The sequence below is a fragment of the Chrysoperla carnea genome, chromosome 1 (assembly GCF_905475395.1).
Source record: "Chrysoperla carnea chromosome 1, inChrCarn1.1, whole genome shotgun sequence".
NCBI lineage: Eukaryota > Metazoa > Arthropoda > Insecta > Neuroptera > Chrysopidae > Chrysoperla > Chrysoperla carnea.
Window position 1 is genome coordinate 39,376,994 of NC_058337.1, and position 26,910 is coordinate 39,403,903.

Genomic DNA, 26,910 nt, shown 5'->3' on the forward strand with positions numbered 1-26,910 from the left:
TGTTTTCATACTGCTTTTAGAAGCGCAATTCCAGCATTGCCGGGGCTTTAGTTTTCGAGCTTTATTTTATTTACCTTACAGATTTTATTTACTTTATTTTTTGCCCGAATTAAAGCTTTGAGCAAGTTATTAAAATTGTTTTGGATTAATAAATTTAAATGACTGCAAAGTACATTATATTTTGCAAAAATTTTATTTGATATAAAAAATTGTTAAAATATTTGAAAACAGAATTAAAACAACAGATTTCACTACAATAGAGATACTAGCTAGCTAGTCATAAGATGTTTGTTAGATGTGAATGTAGTTGTGAATGTAGTTGTTGCAATGTTTCTTGTATGTGTATTGTGAGTTATGCTTATAATTATCAAGGTTTTCCAATCATAATATTCTTAGAATTCAAACAGGAAACTAGTTATTTTTTTTACTAGATCTATGTATATGTATCTACATGTTTGTTTGTATATATTATTTGTATGTTGGTTATTGTAAAGAGGAACGTCATCCGACCACACCAATTAATATAATATACAAAATAATGTAATACAATTGTATGCAACATATTTACTTCCATATACACAGAACAAGTTCACTTTTTGAAAGCTTCCTTTTAACTTGGCATACTATTAAAGAAGTGCCAAGTTTGATTAACAAACAATGGCTATCCACCCTTCCCTGTTGTTGTCTAGGTGAAGAATGCCAATATTTGCCATTTTAATTATTAAACTATTATGATAAACTGTGACGTTTATCTTCCTCTCGCCAATAATCAGAAAAATTTTCCTGTAAGAATATCCTTATCTAGACACTTTTTATATGAAATATACCATTTATATATGAAATATACCAAGGTATACTACGTTTAGTCCCAAGTTTGTAACGCTTAGAGATATCGAGATATTAACGAAAAGACATATCGAGGTGAAATTTTATAGCGTGCTTAGGACGTAATAAGTAAGGTCGAGTTCATTAATGAGCAACAAAAGTCTTGGGCCCGCAGGACCCATCTTGTAAACAGTTAAATATAAGTAAAAAAAAATTACGTATAAAAAAAGTTCCTTACAAAAAATAAACAACTTTTGTTTGAAATATTTTTTCACTTTTTACCCGTGAAGGCGCAAATTAAGATAGGAAGATATGGTAGGAATGTCTGCTTATACGGTTTGTATGTAAGTACGTATACACTTATTGTATTTGTATGTGAGAAGAGTGGATTTCTTGCTTTACTCACATGACCTAAAAAGTAAACGCATAATTATCACTGGCTATACATGGTATTTCAACAATTAACTGAGTCAATTGTTTGTTTTTACTTGTTTTTAATAATATGGCCTAAAAAATTAAGCTGACGAAATGTTAAAGTCTATATCAGTTCACGGCCTACTCCAGTTTTTTGTAGAACACGTTCGTTTGATATTCGTTTGGCCCACGACATATGCTGGGAGCGACGTAGCAACTACATTTCTGTTGCAGCTAGAAATTTTTATCATTAAGAGACACCGTCTATGTTTCTCAAGCATATAATAAAAACAGCCAAACGTAACACTTGAAATAAACATAGCAGCTTTGCTACTTTTCCTAGCGGTTCAACCTTTTTCTCCATACCAAATCCCAATACAATTGGAAAAAAAAGTTGATTATCCTCGACCATGTGATCAAAAATGGCTAAGAATAACTAGATCTGGACCTTTTTGTTATTGTATGTCATATATTTAATTTATTTAATTCATACATAGAGGTTTAAAAGTGTTTCACAGTAGATTTTTAAGTTATAAAAATGTTACCGCTCGCCGTCGATTCAGTGAAATGAATAAAAAAAAAATATGAGTGCAGATTCCATTATAATTTTTTATGAATCCGTTATATATATTTTAAATGAATATACATATACTCTGATAAAAAATTATTTAGTTTATTTTATAAATTAAAAAGTAATTAATAATATTATACTGTTAAAAAATATATAGCATCAATTCGACAATTATATGTATGAACATATATATAGGTTATTTAAAATCTGACAGTTCAGTTTAAAATCGGAAAATGACAAAAAAATACGATAAGGTCGATAACAATTTTCGGGACTATTTGTGTCAGAATGCGATCGTAGATCTGATTTGTGAAGCGACTGAATAAAGTACTTTCGGTAGTGAAAAATAAATTATGAAATTTGAAAAAGGTTAAAATTTATGTAAAAATACACTTAAATATTCTGATTTCGAGTCAAAAAAGCACATTTTTCTTTTATAAAGTTAAAATTAAAAATCGTAATTTTTAAACTGTATATCACGTGACCTAAAACGCGGGGCAAGCCCTGATGTGATGTCATATCGGTATAAACCATAGACCTTCAGTTACTTCAATGTAGACAGCTGGGTATAATATATCCATACATAATAAATATTTATATTTATTATAATAAGTTGTCTATGAATATATCTGTCAAACTAATCTGTGTTATTTCGTATAATGATACCGATATTACGTCACCAAATTGGATGCTCGTGTTTTTGACAGTTTATAAAAGGATTAAAATTTTGAATAAAATGAAAGGATAAATATTTTGTGAACAAAAAATCACTGACCATATGTTCTTACGAGCTCATTTTCTTATTTTTTAAAAGGAATTTTATTTATTTATTAAGTAAAATTGATATTTCAATAAGTCTGTGATCTCTCACGTTTTTACGGATGAAATTGAGAGCTTAATCAATGAAATTTAGCAATGGAAAATCGTCAAAGAAAATTCGATAAAAAAGTTTGTTTGTGCCAACAAAACCTGGAAAATTTATCAAATTATCGCATACTATATTCTTCAATTAAAAATTTACTTTAAAATAAAAGCTTGTTTGTGTTTTCTAAGAAATTTACTAATTGCATTCACTTTACTATACCCTTTATTTTTCGTTGAATATACAAAAAATAAATAATTCCAAGTATCGTAGTCAAAGAAATCTATGTCGATCATGACTCAAAAAGGATTGAGAGTTGAACTTTTTTAAAAGTTATTTTATTCGATGTGTCATTGAAAAGGATTGTCTACAATTTATAATCTTACTATTTCTTCTCTAAATTTGAGATGTGTACTGTTAAAGATTTAAATACAAAGTTAAAATTAATGGAAGTTGTGTTTTGGAATTTTAAACATAAATATCTGAGAAATGTAGGCAAAATTCTGAAAATTGTTGTAGTATATTTTCTACAACTTTGTATAAAAATTCAATTTTTGGAATATTCCTTAGAAGGCTCAGAAGAAAATTTTGGTTAAATTAGTGTCTTAAAATAGAATGTATACTCTTGAATGAGTAGATTAAATCAATTTTCATAAAAGATTACCCACGTTATAGTGAACGACCTGCGGTTTACGTTATCTTTTATAAAAATCATTCACATAATGTCAAAATTCATTAAAAATATCAACACCACATGTTATTGCCCCTACAGATTATAATCGTTGCTAATTTCATATCAATTTCTACATCTTTATATAAATATCAACTTTTAAACTATATTATAAATACAATATCTCTTGTTTTTCAAGAAAAAGTACAACCTGTCATCAAAATTTATTGTATGATTACAAAAATGAAAATAATATATTTAATTAATTCGAATGGTAAGACAGGAAATTTGCAGGTAAGTAAAAATATATAAGCATATATTGTTTTAGAACCACAATGGATGGACGGACAAGGCATTATTATTATATGATTCATATCTTCAATTTATATAAACATGCAATAAAGCATTTTAATAAAGTATATCATTTTACTTGCAGCAAATTAGTATTTATCTGTCGAATGCAGTTGAATAAAAAGCAAATGATGGAAATATAACCTAAAGTTGTCAGTCAATAACTTTCTGATTTAATTATTGAAATCATTGTTATTCATTGAGTTTGAGTTTCTTTAAAGCGAAGTGTAAAAGACAGACGAAGAAGTTATTCTTTTAACACTTTTTTGTGATTTAGAAAATCATAAATATTTCTGTAATAACCAGGTTAACAAAGAAAGAAACAACTTTTGCATTAAAGTAGAAAATTAAATTTTCCACTACTTTGTCTATGATAAAAACTTCGATTGAAATAAAGACATACCTCATTTTGTGTTTTGCCCTGAAATCGCGAATATGTGCATACATTAATATTAGACAAAAAATGGGCGCATAATACATTTTAGTAAACTGATTTGCTAGATTTTTGCGAAGTTTGAAGTTAAGCAGGTTTAAAAATAACAGTGGTCTATGGAGTTACTAGACCATTGAAAGAGTGGTTTTTTTTTATTAGGCAGTTCATTCACACATTTGAACAATATTGTAGTAAACTACTATGGCAACTTAATACACATATAGCGGAAACCCAGTTTAAGCTTTAAAGCACCGCTTACTGTATTACAAGCCCAGATTTTTTTACATGGTGTTCTGCTATGACAACACTTCGAAATGTAAATACGAAGTTATTAAATGTTTTGAACTTTCGGAGTGAATGTAATTCCTTTCTATCAGCATATTTAAAAAAATCAACAAACTATTCGTTGCAGCAATCGGCGGTGCGGCTTACCAATGACTGCTACGACCACCTTGAGAATTAAATGATCACAAAAATTAAACCGATTAATATCTTTTGGTCTGTAAATATAAATTTATTTAAACATGCAATTGTAAATTCTGTTTTTAAAATGTAAGTAAACAACCGGTATATTGAATAATATGTCTGTGATACACCACCATCGCGGCCATATTTGCAAATAATATAAACAGTTGTTGCATGGATATGTTCTTTATTCTTGATATTATTATTATTATTTTTATTATAGTTATATAAAAGTTGGCGGCCATTTTGTTGTTGTTATTGTAGTGAATATTTGTATTTTATTTTTCGAGGTAGGTTGCATACATATAGAAATAGTTTGATTATATTTTCATCGTGTTTATTTTCCTTTCAAATTGTCGACAAATTTGAATAAAAATTGGTGTTTTTGATTCCAAGCTAGTGTCAATTTTCGATCTGTTTTACATAATTATATCGAAATTTTATCTTTTACCATAGTTGTTAGCATTGAAATTTCCGGTTAGCAATGTTTTGGGGTACTAATATCTATTTTATTATGTAAAATAATTGTAAATTGAGTGTATTTTATAAAAAAATTGAAATATTTCACAAATAAGTGAAGAAATAATTGAAAAGTTGATGAAGCTTTAAGCACTTCAAATTCAAAAGGTAATTCAAAATTGATATGGTAATTCATAAAAAATATCATCATATTCCCTCTGTCAGTTAAGCTAAAACAAAGTCTGCAAGTATAAGAAACCAAAAAAGGTCTTAATTAAACTTAGTTAGCATTAAGAAAAATATTTAATTCTCTGTGAAATACGGTATGTATAATTTTTGATGCACGATTCAAATTTTTCGGATCTTAATTGCTTCCAGTTTGTACTTTTACAAATTGTGTAAACAGTTATATACGCCACTTATATACTTCTTATATACCCAGCAAAAGGTTGAATACGTTTTAGAAACTTAAATATTCAACAATTTCAATTTTTATCTCAAGAGCTAAAACTAAAAATTTTATTTTCTAGAAAAATTATGGGAACTTTTTGAATTTTTATGTTATAAAAGAAATTTAGGTGAATTTACTATCCAAAAATATGAATTTATGAGGTCAAAATACAAGAAAAGAAACGGAAGTATGATAGAAAGACTTATGAATCACAATGAGAACTTGTGAAATTCTGAAAGAAATGTATATAAAGACTAAATAAATATAATAATATAATATCGATATAATTAGAAAAATCATATTTATTTCTCAGGCAAGTTTTTCTATTAATCTTGAGATTTTCAAATATTATTCCATTTTTTTTATCAAATGGAATTTCATCATTCCAGGTAATAAAGAATAAAAAGGAAGTTTCTATGAATGAATTAAGCAGTACATTTTGTATACTAAGTACAGCTTTTTGTTGTTAGCTATGGATTTATTGCTTTTATACAAGGGAAATATAACCAATTTATAATATTTGTCAAACTTAAAAAATTACTATCTATCCGAAACAATATTGTTGACGATTGATTTTGTAATTAATGTGTAAAAAATCCTCAAAGAATTTTAATCAAAATTAATAACTTCATTTACTGCCTTTTTGTATCATTACATTTATTTGCACTCTCACCATAATTATGAAATTGAATGAATAAATAGTTTCAATACTAATCAGATATCTAATTATTGGCTACCGAAACAAAACGTTGATAAACAAATTGTTTTGTTCGAAGACAAAATGCTTGATCAGTGTTTAATGGAATAGAACAAAAATTTTGTATAATGACTTATCGTAAAGTATAAATATGTTAAATCAATTTGTGGCAAATTTTTGTTGCAAAAGTTTTCATGGAAACAAAAAGTTTGCTTGTTCAGTGTTCATTAAACATATTTTTAACCAAAAACTGAAAAATAAGAAAAGCGTTTTTTAGCACGATACCTTTACATGATTAGAATATACAGTTTATCGAATTTAAGATAAAGACACCCTTACACTTTCGTGATTTAGAGGAATATTGATTTGAAAATTTGCACTGTCATACAGTGGGGGAATGGGTCACATTTTTAAGATATGTAAGCGTAACCAGAACTTAGAGATATCTTAGTTAGAGATATCTCTCTAACCATCTCCGACACTAGGGAAAATTTTAAGAATTTTCACTATTTGTCAATGTGTGGTAGACTGAGTTTAAGGTTCAGGTTTCGGTTACACATTAAAAAAATGTGATCCATCTCCTGACCCATCACTCTGTATAAAAATTTTTTAACACAAAAAAAAGTTTTCCAAATAAGTTTTTGTTACATCTGAGTTTATTGGCTTGAAGTCATCAAAGTGATAGACAATATAAAGTAAATTGTATTTGAATTCGATTTTGGTCGGCACTATTTGAAATTTAATTTAAATTTTTCCACATTACATTTGATTAGAGATTTGTTAGAGTAAAACTTTTTAACGTTAAGTTATGAGATTTATAATTAAGTGTAATAATTTTATGAAAGGCAACAAAAAAACAACATCCACATTAGCTAGCAAACATTGAATTTATCCTTAATTTAAATATAATTATTTATAATAAAATTAAGATATCAAATTTAAAACAATATACAATTGACATTTGTATTCATGTATATAATTTTAAATTAAACTACCTAAGAAAACAATGATACGATTTTTATGACAATTTTCACACAAACAGATAGTATATATGTATCTAAAAAATAGAAAATGGTGAACACCCAGTGGTGTGTCCCACTTCTGAATAGAGTTACATGTAATTTCAAAATAAATGATATAATTAATTTTATATTGTCAGTTTTCAAAAAGAGAAGACAAAATGTCATCAAACTGTAAATAGAAAAAATTAATATTTGTTTTATTTATAATTATGTGAAAACTTTTTATGGGAAAATAATTTTTTTCTTTTGAATTAGGTTAAAACTGTCCTTATTTTATGTTTATTAAATGTAAAATTATATACAAAAATATATTCATAAAATTACAGGAGATTCTACACAATCGGCAAAAAATCTCTTTGACAGTCTTGGGAAAGATCTGTCTTTATTGTTTATTTATTCAGTAATCAACTGTGATGTCAAAACGTATAAATAACCACTTTTGTTTCAAACCATGGTTTGGCGTTCAATTTATCGTCTTTCCTTATGTGATAAAAAGTATCCTTATGTGATTTGAAAAGGTGAGTCGACAATGTAGGTATCCCTAATACAAACGGAAACATATCACACAATTTTTTCCAGATTAGGATAAGTATTGTGTTTAACGCTTATGAATTTTTTACTAGTATACATTCTGCTAAGAAAATTTATTTTCTCAACGAGTTTAATCCAATCAGTCGAGTTTGGTGCTCAATTAGCCCTGTCATATTTATGCCAATGTTTTGTACTAACAAACCAACATTAGCGAAGGTAGGTATTGTTATCAAAATTTCTTTTCTCAATTGATATAATAATTAAATATATGTATTTTGTGTCAAAAATTTGCCTATCCATTTCTAAAATGATGTTCTATCTTTTACTAATATCAGGAATAGTTTGTTTAATTGTACTGAATAGATATTTTTTAATTTTTCGACTTTATCCTTTAACAGTTAATTTAAGACAATTATAATATAAAACTATTACAAAATAGTCAAAATAACTCGACTCTTGTTCGAAGTTTTATGTTAAATTATGTACTATTTTCTAAAATTAAATTAAACTCTTATTTTTGTATTTTTATTCCAATCATAATAAATGGCTTCTGAACTGGGTAATTAGCTGGATAAATCTAGTAGATTTTGATAATGATAAATTTTGGCAAATGCCTAATTTTTTTAAATAGGTTTCTTTTGTTGTAGAGAATACAGAAAAAGAGTTCTACGGTTCCGGAACTAAACAAATAAACAAATAGATGTTTGTTAAGAATTTCTATATAAACTTAGCCAGCAACTTTTTCTAGTAACTTTTTGAAAAACATAGAAATTGAGTTACAATTCTGGAAAAAGATGAAACATATGATCATAAGTTACATCTTTTATAGTACAGTTCAGGCAATTCATCGGGTTTTAACTTTTTTTTTAATTGTAGGTCCACTTTCAGATAGCGCGAACGATTTTTTTTGAAAACATGATTAGGAGCCAAAACATTTCAAAATAGAAATGCAAAAAACTCGATAAAATCCAAATTTGCAAAAGTTCATCGAATTTTTTAACAAAATCCTCTAGATTTATCCAATTTTAATGGGTATTTGAAAAAAGTAAACTTCATTAAGGATCCAACAACAAAAAAGAGGTATACTGTAGTGGACCAAACAAAAAAACGTGTTGTCATGGCTACTGGTTATATTGAAATTATATATTTCATGTCTTATAGAAATTTCTATATTTCACCCAAATTCCGGTTGAATAATTTAAAATGGCTGTAAATGAGGAATCGAGACTGAAATTTGGCAAAATATTATTCTAGTTTATTCAACATAAAAAGCGTTTTATTATTGGCATTTGAAAAAAGGCAAATTTTGCACAGGAGTAAAATTGACGAAAAGGAGATCACTGTATTGGAGACTTCGAAGACTTTTTTTCATTGTTAATAGTAACATAATCATTATGTTTCAACTCTAACAAAACTATGTGGTTGATGGCTTAAACAAGTTTCAATTTATTATATCAATCTCGACAAAACGATTAATAAAATCACCCAGGTACTAGAGACTAGGTAGGTACCTGAAGTAAACCATAAACATATAAAATCATTTATAATACATAAAACAAAACCAAAAGCCAATTTATTATTAAATGTAGAACATTTCAAAAACCTCAAATAAATTGATTAAGAATATAAATAAATTCGAACATTATTGTAAAACACTAAAAATGTGATAAAAAATCAACCCTTATGTACAAAAATGTTAGTGTAAGTGTAACATGAATGGCAAACATGAGAAATGTTTTGAAATGTTAAGGTCATCAATATAAACTCAAATAGAATGATATTATAATTGGTATCAGTTAGTTTGTGGTCATTTGTGAAAACATTTAACACAAGAGTGTAATAATAATATACCATACCAACCAACAACACATCTCTTTTGGAAAATATATGATCTAAAACTTGGTCCGTGTATATGTGAAGAGGTCACTTGTACTATATCTATATAAAACAAGTCGTATTGTTGTGGGTATGCCCTTCAAGGTTCTGATCAATATCTTTGTAAATTTATTAATGAAAAACATTTCCATTTAAGTAGATTTAGATTCAGGGATGAATTTTTTGTTAAATCAAATGTTCAACTTCGGTAATGAATTTTGTTATAAATTGATGAATTTGGACGAAAAGTAGGAATACAATTTTTTGATATCCGGCTTAATTTTTATAATATAAATGGAAACCAAATTTTCAATCCCGATTATTTTGAAATCTAAGCTAAATATCGAAAAAATTTATTCTTGCTTTTCACCATATTTTATCATGCTATATCATTCGTCGTCAAAATTGAAAAAAAATTATATACCTGAAATTACTTTAACACTGATTGTACATCCACGGTTTTCTATTTTTATTTTCTTTATTCAGTATTCACTTTATTTAGATTTTTTAAATTTTGTCTAGTAAAATCTGGGTGAAAATTATTAAAATATCGTGTTTGCAATCTGCTTTGCCATCAGACCAATGGTAAATATGCTTATTTTTAAAATCAATTATTTATCAATTATTTATTTAAATAATCGTATCGACCCCCAGAGTTATCGTGCATACGGACAGATAGACGGTCAGACGTACGGGTGGACAGACGGACAGACGGACAGACAGGCGGGTGGAAAACCGGAAATGGACTATTTAGGTGATTCTATGAACACCTATACCAAATTTTGTTAGCAGCATCAATATTTTTAAGCGTTACAAACTTGGGACTAAACTTAATATACTATGTATATTTCATATATACATGGTATAAAAATAAAATTTGTACTTCCTTAACTTAACACTAACCAAGATATTCTAATTTGATATACGAATATTAAAATCGATGTATATATTCAAAACATAAAAATTTATGACAAATACTTCAATTCTTTGTAAATAAATGACTGACATTGTCATAAATAAAATTTTTAGCAAAAATTCTCTCATTTGTAGTAATATTTCGATTTTACAATTATTAATAGAAAAATTTAAATTTTCTGTTGAATTCCTGAAATTATGTATATTTAATTCAGACATTTTTTGTTATTTCAATATATTTAGTAGATCATACGCAAATAAAAATTAATTGGAATAAAGTAGGCACTATTTACTTTGAAAGTGGATGAAGAAAGATTATTCCCTGTTTAAGGACATATTTCTCCTCCATAGATTTAATGTTACCAAAAAAAAGTAATACTCTATCAAAATATTATTTTATTATTTTGATTTTATATATGTAAATTCGTATTTCGATTTGTATAGATAAATAATAAATGAACAAATTAAAATTTGAAATAAATATTCAGCTAAACTATATGCATAAAATAGAAAAAAATGTTATAATTTTTTTGTGATTATTTTTCTCGCTCTTGACGGATATTTCAAACCATAGTATTATTTTTAATCTTTATAATATATAAAGATTAAATAAGAAAACTCAACCTTTTAGAGAAAACAATCAATTAATTTAGACTGTAAATCTCAATCTCATGCCATGTTGTGTTCTTTAATATGGGTGAAAAATTAGAGCGAATAATTCTTGAATTTTTTTAGTTTTAACCCATAATTTAAATATTTTTGCAAGAAAATATTTTATCTCGATGAACTCTACAATAAATTTGACAGGTCAAAAACCAGACAGATACAAAACATCAATAAATTTTTTTGGTCTTTTTCACTTAACATTAATTTTTTGGGTTGAAAACAATAACTTTCTATCAGAATATTTATAACATGGTCAGAGGAAAGGATACAAGAGACATAGAACATCAGAATACGTTAAAGATAAAGTATCTAACAACATTGGTCCATATACATACATATATGTATAATATAGAAGGCTTTCGACATTCGTGGTTTGCCGAATCATCTGTAAATGGAGTGTCAAATGGACACCACAATATTACCACAAGAGTAATAATTCATTCTGTTTTCACCATTTCTGTATTCGGTATTTTATGTATGTATAACATATATGTGTACAAACCGTATGCCGTCGGTTGTAGAATTTATGCGTGTATATTTGTTAGTCAAACATTTAGATAAATATTTTCTCACAACGTGGGTGAAGATTTTCTATCAAATGTTATCTTTAAGAATACAACAAGTTGTTTTTGAACAATCTAAAATTTTTTTAATAAATTACATTCATATAGTTTGTGTTTGTAATGGAAATAAGACCAAAATTTAGCAAATATATCTTGGTGAAATAGTTTTGTACAATAAAAATATCATCAAATAGTCATTATATCGGAATTTCATATCGGGTTACAGTCTAAGCGGCTGAGCGGTCTAAGGCGATAGACTTTGACCGTTTGTCTACTTAGACTTAGATTGCGGGTTTGAATCCAGGCAGCGGCAGTGTGAACAATTATAATTAATGGGAGCGGTAGAATTAATCACATTGTCGTCGTTTGGATAAGAACGAAGTAACCGACTCCAACCACATCATAAAATATAATTGTAACTATGGATGTAGTTAAATAAATAAAGATTAAAAAATATTGATGTGGGTGACATCTGTTATAGGCGTATATGTCAGAGAAACAGAGATTAAGCCCCATTATTTATTATTTATTATATCGGAATTTGTAAATTTTTAACTTTATTCTAAGATGAAGAAATAAATTTCGATTTTTGCCCCAATTCCTAGATCAGTTTTTTGTATTTTTAAAATACGTATTTTCGACTACCAAGTAGTCATCATCAGTAAGAATTAGCTAGTGAATGTTACTCTTTGCTAATTTGGTGGCGGACTGCAGTCCGCCACCAAATTAGCAAAGAGTAACATTCACTAGCTAATTCTTACTGATGATGACTACTTGGTAGTCGAAAATACGTATTTTAAAAATACAAAAAACTGATCTAGGAATTGGGGCAAAAATCGAAATTTATTTCGACATATCCTAGAGTTCTCATTTATTATCTTCGATAATATTATACTAAGATGAAGAGTTTTTTTACACCCTTAAAAATCGGCTGCGATAATTATCGTTTTTAACTTTATGAGATTCGGCTAATGGGTACTAAGAGAATTTATATTTCGTAAATAATATTATAGCCTAATGTATGTAGGTTTTGAGGGCAATAAATTTTTAACAGGCAGCGACTGTGAAAATGTGAGTTTGGGGTGTAAATAACATATAAAAGACAATTAAACTCGAGATCTTTGGAAATTACAAATTGGGGGTTCATTTTAGGGATTGAAAAAGTTTTTTTGTGATTTAGGGCAAAAAATGACCTCGTAGCGGAAAATGTTCAACAGGAAAGTTCTTGATAATAATTAATTGCAAAACTTTTGTGAGGAGCTTTTTTCAACATCACCTCAAATTCCATGAGAAAATCGCGAAAAACTGTAAAAATTTCTTACAAAATTTTACAATTAATTTTATCAAGAACTTTCCAGCTGAATATTTTCCTCTACAAGGTCATTTTCTGCCCTAAATCCCAAAAAAAAAATTTTCAAACCCTAAAATGAACTCCCATTTCCTAATTTCCAAAGGTCTCGAGTTTAATTGTTGTTTACTATGTTATTTACACCCCAAACTCACATTTCCACCAGCCCCTACCTGTTAAAAATTTATTAAATTAGGACTAGAAACAAAATTTTAATTACACTAGACTATTATGGAAAGTAAAGTTTTCTATAATTTATCATCTGTCCTAAAATAAAATTCAAAATTTATATTCTAGGACTTTGGATGTAAATTTCTTAGCAAAAGTATTACGGTTGCCGAAAAAATAACGTGATGATAAATTGTAGTAAGGCTTATTTCCTACAACTTTACTTATTATAGAAATTTTATTTTCCTTAATTTTTGTAGATAAATTACCAAGCAAGGCTGGTTTTATATTTCCTCAACCGTAAGCACGGATTGTTCTTTTTGGTAGCATGCAGTAGAAGTGTGGTATCCAATGTTAGGCCGTGTTATTGATACAAAAAAAGAAGATATTTCATGCTCCACAAGAATTCACCTCTAAAAAACAGTTATCCAACATACAGTCCAATTCTATTTGTTATCCATAAGGCCAATTCTAAAATTAAAGCCGTATATTATCTTGCCAGATGACGCATTCCAGAACCGTCAGAAGAATTTTATATTCCTTTTACAAAGTAGGCAATGAGAATAATATTCTCTAAATTTATTAATAAAATAAAATTATACACAAACAAAAATCAATAAAACTAATTGATGAATGTGCCCTCATTTTTACAAGGAACAAAAAATTAAATAAAAAGTTATGATAAGGTGGTTTAAAATATCAAGAAAAAAAAGAAAGCTTCTGCAGACATTAAATTAGATTATGAGACACAGACAACATTGGTTGTTTTCGAGGTGGCAGATGGGTGGGTAGGAGGTTAATTTAAGGGATGGTTAAAATAAAAATACATAGAGTAAATTTTACTTTAACTAATTTTAAAGATATCTCATTTTATATATTTGATAAAAATCAGCTGTCAATTTAAATGGTACAAAAGTTTTATATTTAACTTACACCAACCGCACACTTGAATGGAGAGTAACAAACGGCGAACGAACGAAAGAACAACGAATGGAATAAATACACTTTTTTTTTATCAAGTTCATGCCTGAGGCATTCAATATATGATTATTTTTTCTAAAGTTTATATAATAATATCAGTGAAGAACTTTAAGAGGTGTCGTCTGGCGATGCAGTTGTTTCTTATTATCTTCTATATGCAAGAAAAAAAAATTGGTTTATTATCTGTATAGCTGTGACGCAAACTAACTAAGTAACGGTAGAAATAGTAAATTTTACATAATCTAATCTTCTTAGTTTGAAGTTTTTCATTTATTTGATGAGATTATTATTTTAAGATACAACTAAGAATGGATCAATGTTAATTGCATATTCAGTATTAAGAAACATTAAATGCTTGCGAAGAGTGAGCATTACGAGCGTACTTAGAAGCTCGCCCATGCTAATTTTACCGAAAACTAATGAAATTTTAACCATTTTTTATCTCGTGACTTTCTTTTTCTAAAACTCACTGTTTAAGAGATACGAATGATTGAAAAAAAGAAGAAAACCTAATTTTGATGAAATTAACGGTATTGTGTTATTTCGATCAAATATTTAACTTTTTGTACCTTATATTACGGATGATTTTTAGCAATTTGTATATTCTGACTCTTTTGGCCTCACCTCACCGTTTGTGAGTTATCAGTATCAAAACAAAATATCGCGTTTTTAAGCTAAAATGTTGTCATCAACAAAATTAACGATTTTCGTATGATTGTAACCAAATATTTGATTGAAATTTATATTTTGGACTGCTCTAAGAACTTTTTGTGTCCGTGTAATTTTGTAATTTTTCAACTTACCTCATCATTTCCGCGATTTGTCGAGTTTGAAGCGCTTTACGCTTTTTTTTTAACGCTTATATCTCGAAAATGAGCGTAAAATGACAAAATACAAAAAGTTGTTAGAATAGCTCAAAATATAGATTTCAACCGTTTTTAAATAAAATATTTGATCACAATCATATACGATAATCGTCAATTTTGTTGATGACGAAATTTAAGCTTATAAATACGAATTTTGTTTTATAACGCTTATATTTCAAAAACGGTAAGGGGAGGAGAAAAGAGACAAAATATAAAAATTTTGTTTTAAATCATCCATTTTATGAGGTGCAATAAGTTTCATGTTAAATATTTGATCGAAATAACACAAGAACCGTTAATTTCGACAATATCAAATTTTCATCAAAATTAGATTTTTCTTTTTTCAATCAAAAATCTTGTATCTCAATTTCAATCTTGTATCTCAAAAACGATGAGTTTTAGAAAAAAATGCCACGAGATATAAAATACATAGAATACCCTAAAACATTGACTCCAAAAACTGTTTTTATTCAAATTTCATGATTTTGTATCAGAATTAGCTTGGGCTAGCTTCTAAGCGCACGCGTGTGTGCATGGTATTCGCACCGTGCGTGAGTTTTATTGCAGGCTTTTCCATGGTAACGATACACTACTTTAATTATAGAATTGTATGGATGCATATATAAGTTTATGGATTGCATTTATGACTTACATTATATATTGTCTTGCATTATATATTGTCTCACAAATTTAAATAAATAATTATGATAATTTACATTTGAAAAATAATATTTATGCAATTTGATTTCTTATTTTCACAATTTTTAATTCATAAAATTTAACTAATTAGTGTTTTTCAATAATTTTAATTTGCCATTTTCTATAAGATTAACATGTAAAGAACTGCAAATTAGTCATAACAGCCTTCTTTATCGCCAAAATTTTTTCACTGGAAGCGCTAGCATCGATTTTATTGTCCTTACCATGACTACGCACGCATCGTTTCTTCTACACACTCATGCGAAAATTTTCAGCCAGGTTTCGTTAAAAATGGTTCCATAGAGTTGCAACCTTAAATGTTTCATTTCCTACATAACAGTATAATACTTTCAATAATACGAATTATATAATATTTATATATTTAGCACATTTAGAATTTAATCCTACAGGAATCTTATATAAGATTACCTCTATTTACACATAATAAAACGTATTATAGTCAAATAATATTCTATACATACTAAGGGTTATAAATTGTCCAGTTATTTGTCCCTTAAATATACAAAGGACATGTATTTACTATACAACGTATACCAATATGTTCGACTACTTTATAAGGTTACACATCCATGTGTATATATGGTTTTATTTTTATTGTCTTCGGATATTTGTTTACGCGTTGGTTGCTTACATATATCTATATGTTTACGATATCGAATTTTATCACTCAATAACGTTTATGTTACAACAATTTTTATTAAGTGTTTTTTATTGGTTTTTTGTTTAGATCATCAAAAATTTATTTTTATTTCGTAAAATAAAAGTATGTTATCTATTATTGTATTTTGAAGTTGGGATAACTCCAAAAAATATTTAGTTGGCATTGCTGGTTTTCCCTGCAGCTAGTTAGAGCATTAAATTTTAGTGCGAAATTTGGAAAACGAATACAAATTATAAAAAGTCATATTAAAATGATAATAGGCACAAATTTGCTTTAATTAAAGTAAATAGATTAAAATTGACCTTAAAAAATGAGGCTTTTATGGAAAATGGAATTTCGAAAAATTTCGTACACCTATCGATTTCCAATTTTTAAATTAAAACCAATGCTACTATAATATGGTTGCCAAAAGTATACTGCCTTCGTGTTAAAGTAAATCAAGTGATTTGTGTCTTCCCATTCCCGAAATTGCTAAATTATGTATAAGAATGAATTTTTTTTGACTTTGAGTTCAGAAATAGTTATTGAAATAAATACCACGATATTAAATAACTATACAAAATTTTAGTTCAAGAAACTAAGACAACACTCTTGTATTGAAATATGGGCTAAGAACTACAAATAATTTTTAAGTGTAATGAATCACACTAAGAATGCGTGGAAAGCAAACAAGCGTGGAAAGTTATCAATGCTAGTTGAATAATCTTGTTTTTCATGGCTGAAATCAAAATGAAGAATCGATAGCTTGTCACTATTTTTGTAAGTTTTCGAAAAAAATACTTGAAAAAAAAGAAAAAACGATCCGGTGAATAAGAGCTCTGAGAAGTTGAGTTATAACGGGTTAAGCTTTTATGAATTTGTCTTTGGTAGCATGGGCTCGAAACATGATTGCAACGTAATAAAACATTACTGATATAACATTTTTTATAATTTCTTCCTCAACTCAATACTGTTTGATTTGCATTTTTTTAGTTCTATAGCCCCACAGCCATTACTTTTAGTCTAAGTGTTACCAAAATTTATGAGTTTTTTTTCTATGTTGACTTATCCATACTATGCCCTTCCACTTTCACGCTTTTATTTAGCTTTAGTAAATTTTATTGAACTTTTATATCACATTAATTGTCAGTAAAGAAATATATTATCTTAACTTTCTTCTCACTTCCTCAGTGGACATATTAACAAACAAACACATGCATATATATAATAAATGTATACTTGATACAACACAATACATGTATAATGTGTTAACGTGATTTGTGCTCTCACGGGTAACCAGTGAGTTATAAGAAAAATTTTTCAAACAACAGCTGCTTACTTTTTTATAAGGATATCTCTTTTGGTTTTTGAGTGATTAATTAGGTGATTTTAAAAACACCTTTATCAAAATTTTGTTCGTCTCAAAAATATTTTAAGCCTTATAAACTTGGGACTAAACTTAGTATACCTTGATGTATTTCATATATACATGGTATGAAATTTATATCATCATCAAGTTAGTAGTAGGTAACAAATTAAAAACTGCGCTCACGTCAGGATTTCTAATAAAAATAATTTTCAAAATCGAAGTATTTCAAGGGGATAATAGAGAGAATAATGACTCAAAGGAGAACCTAGTAGTCTTGATAACTGTCGTTGATCGTATCCCAACCAATTAAGGTTACTGATTAGTGTGTGATAGTTCATGGGGAACAGAAGATGAAAAACGATGTTTTCCAGATATACCCAGTACTAGCCAGTTAAATCCCTACTTATTTTTTCAATTAAACGAATTTCCAATTTTTGGCTTTTTAAAATGAGTTTTGTAAGATAATCTGAAGCGATAGAAGTAACTAATAATAATTATAATAATAACAGGAGTCATTCATCACATAGGTTGAGCAAAGGCCTCCTCCAGAATAAACTATTCGTTCCTATCTAGAGCCCTTCTTGACCAGCGATCACCCGCAAACGATACCGGCTCGTCTCGTCATCGTTTGATAGGACGGCCTTTCCTCCGGGTGCGGTTATACCGGGTGTCCACGCAGTACAACGTAATGTCCATCTACAGTCTCTTAATCGGTAGATGTGTTCCACCCATCTCCACTTTAGAGTTTTAACACTTACTACTACATCCTTTGTTTTTGTTTTTTGTCTGATTTCGTATCAGCTTAAAATCAAAAGATAGGATCTGCCCTAAATGTTTAAAGCTTGTGACGTTTTCGATATTTGTACCCTTAATTGTTATGTCTGTACCCCGTCTCTCCTTTGACATACTATTCATTTTATCTATATTTACATGTAATCCTACTTGTTTGCTTCGTACATTTATGTGGTTTACCATGGTTTGGAGTTGGCTATGACTAGATGCAAACAAAACCAGGTCATCTGCCAATCTAAGGTTTGACAAATAAATACCGTCGATTTTGATACCGCAGTTTTACGAATTTAAGACGTCAAATACAAGCTGGAGCAGCGTTAGAGAATTTGGGTGACAGGGGATCTCCTTCTCTCAGGCTTAGTTTGCTGGGAAATTCGTACCGCCTGCTTCCAATCGTAATTGAGCTGTAGTGTTCTTGTAAATTCTCTGAATTAGACGGACATACTAGTCTTGAATACCGCATCGTTCAAGTGCCTGCCAGATGTAGAGATGTTCGATGGTATCGAATTTTTTAGAAGTAAATAGATAAATTAATAAAAACATATGATTTATTAATTAATGTAATGTTTATTAATTAATATAATGAAATCATAACAATGCTATTCCGATATTATTGTCAGAATTGATTTTCTGCATATATTTTTCAATATTTATTATGAATAATTACAAAAAAAGCAGACTTTGTTATTCCTTCTTTTATTTTTTTATAAAATAGGTAGGTTTGAGTCTGTATGTATATATTATATCGTTGCACATTTAAAAAATCATGATACTATATATAAAAACAGTAGCATTTATAATGTTTGTAAAACACGCGATGCACATGTACACAAATGAATTTTTATTTTTCAAAAAGAGTTTTGCCAGCCATTGTAGAAAGATTATATGGCGATCTGACACGCAAACATTTTTATAGATTGTTTTTAGTTGGGTACAACTGGCCAAGGTAGTACCATTGAGACTAAAATATCTATCTGGTATAAAATACAATTAATTCCAGTTAAAAAGGATATACAAAATATGATTTTTGTATGAGTGAAAAAAAGAAATCAAATGAGTAACTATTATACTGGAAAATTTATAAATTTTGTAAATTTAATTTAAATTGCAATGCGAAAATTATTTCTATTAAATATTAAGTTAATTAATTTAATTTTTTGTTTTTCTTTGTTTTTTTTGCATCGAAAGTATAAATATTTCTCTAAGCCAATTTTCTTAAGTTAAGGATATTTTTCATATGTAAGAACAAGCCTCGATTTCATTCAAAATATACCGGATTGGATTCGGTTCCTATCTTTAGAAAATAAAAATCAGGTGATCAGGTATTTCAAACAATCCTGAAAATGTTCTTTCTATTACTTTACTGTAACATTTTTTTGCACTTGTATATCCTTCGAGTGTTTTCTTCAAGTTATTAATTTCAAAGCATCCCATCTTGTAGATAGTAACTGGTACCTCTGTGAAGATTGAAAGATACGTATAATCCTACTTTTGACAAAATATCCATTCTCAATAAAAGAGAACATAGTCAAAATCGGTCTCAGCGGCACACTCTATACAGAGAGTATCATTAGCTTCTAATAAATTCTTGAAGCTATAATAATTCAAAAGTCTTAGAAATAGCTCGTTCCTATCTACCATGAACAAGATAGAGCTTCACTTATAATTTTGAGGATATTTCGCATAATATTAGAAAAAAAAAATTTTTGTCAGGAGCGAAGATGTTGAATAACAATTTTACTACAATCTATCATCGGATCATTCTTATCGAAGTCTGATATTTACCTACAAAAAAGTTAACGATCAAAGTTATTTATTTCAAATTATTATTTTTTTATGTTTTAAAACTTTGATCGAAAAATATATCTTTCATTTTTCGTAAAATTATTTGAAAAATTAAAAAAAAAAAGTAAGCAAAGCCACATCTTCTTAGTGGTGCATCGAAGCATAAAGACTTCTTGAGGACTTTTCTACTTAGTTTGAATAATTGATTCTCCAGAGAAATGTTTTGATTCATCAGGCGAGCGAAGCGAGCCTTTACTAGATTAAAATGTAACTTTTTAGTGGTAAACTTTACAAAAAAAAATACAAAAGATTTAAACATGAAATGAAATGTTGTAGTTCCATATTTATAATGTGTAGATGTGTTATCAATCATTATTTTTATAAAAAATTATATAAATAATAAAAAACAACAGTATTTTTTATTTATTACATGTATGTATATATCTATATATATATGCAGAGACAGTGACACCATCTGTGAGGTACATCTAATACTAAAATATAATTAGCTGCATTTAATATTAATTTTATTTGAGTGGCCATCTGTAAATTCTTTCAAGTATTAAAAAACTTCATAATGAAAAATACAAAAAAAAAACGTGATAACAAAACATAAACAATTAATTTTTGCAGTTCTACTGTAGAATAACTTAAAAAATTAAGTGATATTAGAACAAGAAAAGAAAAAATTTTAATTATAGTTATTATAATTTTAAAGTTATTTATTAATTAATTGTAATGTTAGCAATAAAATTCCACGACGTCGTACGGTGACTGGTCGTAAAGAGCGTGATCGTAATCGATCATTAATGCGTGATCATCGGAAACGACGAAAACAAGATCAAGAAGAATCTTTATCGAGATGATATTAATTTTAAAATGTATGCAGAAAATTTTGAGATTGCTCAAAAGAATTTGAATTTTGAAGTATGTAATGTATGTCATCGTCGTTGGTTTGATTTACAAATTAATAAAGATTGGTTTTGTTGTATTTGTCATAAATTTAAAATCAAAAATGAATTGAATATTTTCACAGCGGATAATAACATGGATCATGGTTTACAACCTGATGTTTTAAAGAAATTAACGTTTAATGAGGAACAATTAAATAAAAAATATTTGTCAATAATTGAAGTATAATTTTATCGCGAGCCATTACAACGTTATACTTTTAGCTAGTTATGAATCATTCCACATTTGATTGATACAATTCTACCTTCCGTATTTTTCAAATCCTGTGTATGGAAATATAAATAATATTCCATACTACCAACTTAAAAATAAAAAAGTAATAATTTTATATGATTATTATTACAATTGTTATTATAATACTTAAAAATAGATGTTATATTATGATGAATAATAAAAAGCCAGTCATATAATAATAATTATAAAAACACATTTAGGTCGTTGTTATAAAAAATAATATTATAATATTTAAAAAAGTATACACTACAGTATACATAGATAGGTACATAGGTATTGTGTGTGCAACTGTGAAATACTTAAATTCCCTAACGCTATTGTTGTATTATTATGAATATTTTTATTATTATTATTATTAGACATTACTTGGAATTGAATCGTGTAGGTGTGTATTGGAGTAAACTACAATTCATAAAAAGCTATAATTCGAAATAGACCAATCTTTAGTCCAAAAAATAGATTGGCAATCTGATGTAGACAAAATTCAAATCAAGACATTTCTAGTCTATTTTGATAATTTGCATTCATAATTGTTTTTAAGGATTCGTAAATTGGATCTGATTTCCGTTTAGGCCAACGAAAAAAATATAAAACTGAATCGAATTTAATATATGAAAAGTTTTTATAGCTAAAAATTTCATTATAGTCCTGTATTGATACATATATCGAAGTTGTCTTTAAAGATTTTTGGTAAGAATTCCAACAATTGATGAAAGTTAAAGCTGGATTGAAATTCCGGCCCATTTTTCTACTGTATAAATATTTCTTTAGAATAGAAAAGACATTTCCGATGAAAGAAACCAGGATTTTAGATGACATGGGCCAACAGCACAATACCCTTTTGATATAAAAAAACAAAATATTACATAAGTACAACTGATAGCTTCGATCTAAATCACAGTTTAGATCGAACAAAAATTCAGCAAAATTTTACTTATTTAAAAAGTACAACCCGTAAGGTTTTCAATAATTTTCAAGTGTTTCAAAATTGGGTATAAGATTTATAAGAAACTTTTTATTAACGAAATTTTAATTTGAAATATAGGATTAATTAATCTTTGTACTTTTTTCTTTTCAAACTAATATTTGGAAATATTCTTATGCACTATGTCAAAATAAGATTCTTCAATCGATTGGAAACAGGATAAAATTATTGGGTCGATTTTACAGATTCATTTCTAAGCTGTCTAATCCATACGAAATTCGGTTAAAGATTCGATGTTTATAAATTATATCTGCCAAAAACATCTTTCTTTAACCCTAAGCTATCCTTTCCAAAAAAGCGTAAAATTTTAAAAAAAATTTACTATACTTAATGTAAAAAATAATTTTTACGTTTTTCACAATGAAACACAAACTTTGAGTTAAAAAGAAATTTTTCATAAAGATTGATAGATATTCTTAATACAATTTTTGATCGAAATTATTTTTCCTAAAAAAAATATTATACGAATATTCAAAATATTGCTTTTTGAAAGAAATGCCTCAAACCTGGTCTATTAGAGTCCATAAAAAGGTCATAATTGACAAGTTACAGACTTCTGATTCATAATTGACAAGCGATAGAAACATAAATAAATTAAATTTTATAATTTTCCTTTTAGTGAATTACTTCATTCGATAAGATATACTTAGATTTTGAATAAGATATACTAAAAAAATTTTGTGTAAAACTTTGCATTCAGAGACGTTGCGTTTCGAACAAAAACATTGGCTTTTTTATTAATGAACAACTTTCTTATTTAAAGATTCCTTCTATCTCTTTCCAGGTATGAGCCTGTACGCCTTTTCATTGAACCTGAATGATGTGCACCTATTAACCAAACATTTTTGGCTTGAAGCATTTTTCTCTACAAAACTTATGTTTCAAGTTTTCGACTAATGTTTAAAAATGTCAAGTTTAAAAAAAACACTTGTATAAAATATATTAGTTAAATGGTGGAGGGACTGGGAAGTTCAATCTATAATACACACTACCAGTTTTTAATCAATAATCATTTCGTCGTCCAGTTTTAATTCTAATGACCAAAAAAAAGAAAACATTCTAAAACGTTTTTTTTTCCAATTTTCTTAGTGAATCGATAGTCCAAATCAAACTTCTTTTTTTAGTTATTTAGTGAAAGTAATAAATTTGGAAAAAAGGATTTATTTCTTTTCATGAAACACTGCATGAAAGAAAGCCACGTTTAATTTGAGCAATATAGAACCAAAAGTTTAAATGAAAAAACAAATAATTTTTGTAGCGAAAAGAAATTTACTTGTGGCAATAAAAATTCCTTTGTGTACGAAGTTCTGTCTTGTTTCAAGAAAATTTCATCCATCTTTTAAATGTTCCCCATTGTTCTCGTTGCCCGCAGCTATTTTACAGTCCCTGCAAAACATAATATTGCTGCATTTTGCATCGAGGAGCGATTCTGTTTGTAATTTGGGAGTTATTAGTGGGTATTTTGGTACATTTACACAAAAATAATATTTTGCCTTTGATTAAAAAACTAGGCCTCATTTAATGATCCGATGACAAAATACATAAATCACTTCAACTAACTGAGTTTTCGATGTATTCACTGGATCTTTATATCTTGTATATTTTAAGTTACATTTAGTTGGACTATGTTGGGCTGATATTTATGAATAGTTGAATATATCTGTTACGAGTTTGATGTGTGCATTAACAATTATGTTAATATAAGGATGAATTTTTGTTGACTTCGAGTTGAGACATAGTTCACATAGTTATTGAAATAAATACCACGACACTCGAAATAAAATTTTTAATTAAGAAATTCTTAAAAACTTAACTTATTGTATTTTTGAATAGAATTTCTTAATATACAATTTTATTTCGAGTATTGTGGTATTTATTTCAATTAATAATTATGATAATATTTCTAATCAATTTTTCCGCAGTTAGTTTGTCCCTCAGATTAAATCGTTAGTAGATTTCCAATAATTTTTCATTTCGAAATCTGAAAGATGAATAGCTATAGTAGATTCAGTCAAAATTAATCCGAGCGACAATTGGTAATTTTATTTTACTGGCATGACTGACTTAATTGGTAATTTTTTTCTTAATGTTTCAGCAAAATTTATTAAAAGATCCATATGAGGAAATGTTCTTTGTGAATCAACCCTCCTATGATCAACAGTCGCGGAACCGCTCATAAAATTTTCGTTTATTTTAAGAGATAAGTCTTTATATTTGGATATCGATCTGCACAGGCTGTTTTTAATAAATATATCCTTAGAAATTCTTGGTTAATTTAACGATGCTTAACTCATCAATTTATGTTTAAACGAAAATTTCCGTAATAGAGGGCGGGGCGTTTCCTCTCTATGTGGTTGGGAAATTTGAAAATTAATAGTTGGCAAAAAATATCGTAGCGTAAGTTTTTTGTTATTCTAAAAAAATTATAAAAATACTTGACTAATTCAAAATCAATTATGTTCGACACCCGTCGTAACTGGGAGCCTGGTATTTCAAAATGTTTATGATTTCCGTCATATATTTCTTTTTAATGCACAAACGCTTATTTTCAAAATTGAAAATTTCAACTCCTTCTCAGAATAGAGTTTCAATTCAGCATTTTGTAATGTCATGAACATAAAAATCGTCGTATCATTAACAAAACTTTTCAACCCTATACAAATCGACTCTGCATCTAGGGACGTACAACATGTTAATAAAACAAAGCCTGCTGTTATTTTGCAACTTTTTATTTTATACGAAAAGCCCATCATACGAGATTTTTGTAACAAGCAAAAGCTATAGTAGACTTATCTTAGGACACACAATAATTTCACGAGATAAACTTATCAATGATAGCGTAAATTTATCAGTGATTGCGGAAAATCACGCAATCATATTATCTTTGCTTAGATACACAAAACAATAATTTCTAGACTATAGAACCAATACTAAAGAACCTTAAAGGTAGAAATAATATTCTTATAGCGATCAGAAATTTACTTGCGGTAAAAAAAAATTTTTTCGCGCAATACATTGTTTTCGTTTCGCGAGAAAAGTTTCATTTTTATTTTTATTTATTGTTATATTATTCTTGAGAAATTTAAAATTATTTATTAGAAATGTATTGATTTTTCAAGAAAATCAAATGATTTATCAACATCCATAGCGTCTTAATATTAGAATATGAGACATAATAATTAGAATCAATAAATATTGTTGAACTTCAAGTTGAACTAAATAATGACAAGTCATTACTATTTGAATGTTGTACATGTATTTATGACTGATGACCGATCAAGTGAAAGGTCAAATGACAGGCAAATCTATATAGAGTAAAGCTACTTCATTGCATATAGATATTATGTAGGTACCTATACCTTGAATACAATCTATCAAACAAAATTATTGATTGATGATTGATTAAAGTCAATTGTGATTAATTTTGATTGAAATGTATTTGAGACGTTACCTTGTTGACTATTTTTCCGTGTTGTTTTTTTCTCTTTCATCCATGGATATTCAGGCACATTTACACCTGGTGATCCTAGGCCGTGCGGCGGTTGACCATGTGGATCCATTGGATACCCACCGGGTGGTGTTTGTTGTGGACTTAGCGGACCCACGGGTGGTCCTTGCATATCATTTGACAAATGTGGTAATGCAGTCATAAATTCTGCCATTGATGGTTGACTATTGATAAAGCCAGTTTCATTGCAACCATCTAATGGATGTACAGCCCCTCCGGATGCAGCATTCACAGCGGCTAACCAAAATCCACCAGTTGCGGCTGCACCGGCGGGTGTATTGTGTTGTTGTTGTGGATCACCAGCTGATAGAACTGGCGTCGGTGGTCGTGTTTTAACCGCCACAAAATCATCCTCAGGACATTCACCATCGACTAAATGTCCAGTTTGTGTACGATTTTTCACCCGCATCGTGGACGTTGGCACTGTTGGTACTGCACCAGGTGATGATGTCGTCGTTATGATTGATGCTTGGTGATGATCACTATCACTTCCAAAATGATGCGAATTTATAATTGTTTTTACTAATGGTGGACTTACAAGTGTCATTGAAAAATAATTTTACTACAAATTATTACGTCCCAAAAAAATTATTTTACAATTGACATTCAAATCACTTTCTCGCGATTTCCTCAATTTTGAACATTTTAAATAAAAAAAGAAACAAATTTTTGAACAAAATCTCACAGCACTTAATAATTTAATTTTGTTTTTCTTAAACTAACTTCACAATAAACACATAATAAAAATTGTACCTGCAGGAAAAGGCAACAA

General features: G+C 28.1%; 1 protein-coding gene across 1 annotated transcript in view; it reads right to left on the bottom strand.

Moving 5' to 3' along the window:
* The window catches only part of LOC123304954 (homeotic protein proboscipedia), a 124,451-nt gene extending 97,766 nt beyond the window's left edge, over positions 1-26,685 (bottom strand). The window contains exon 1 of the mRNA XM_044886522.1: positions 26,082-26,685. Within this exon, the coding sequence (XP_044742457.1) occupies positions 26,082-26,685 (604 nt within the window). The remainder of the gene's footprint in view (positions 1-26,081) is intronic.
* Between the last annotated feature and the right edge of the window lie 225 nt (positions 26,686-26,910).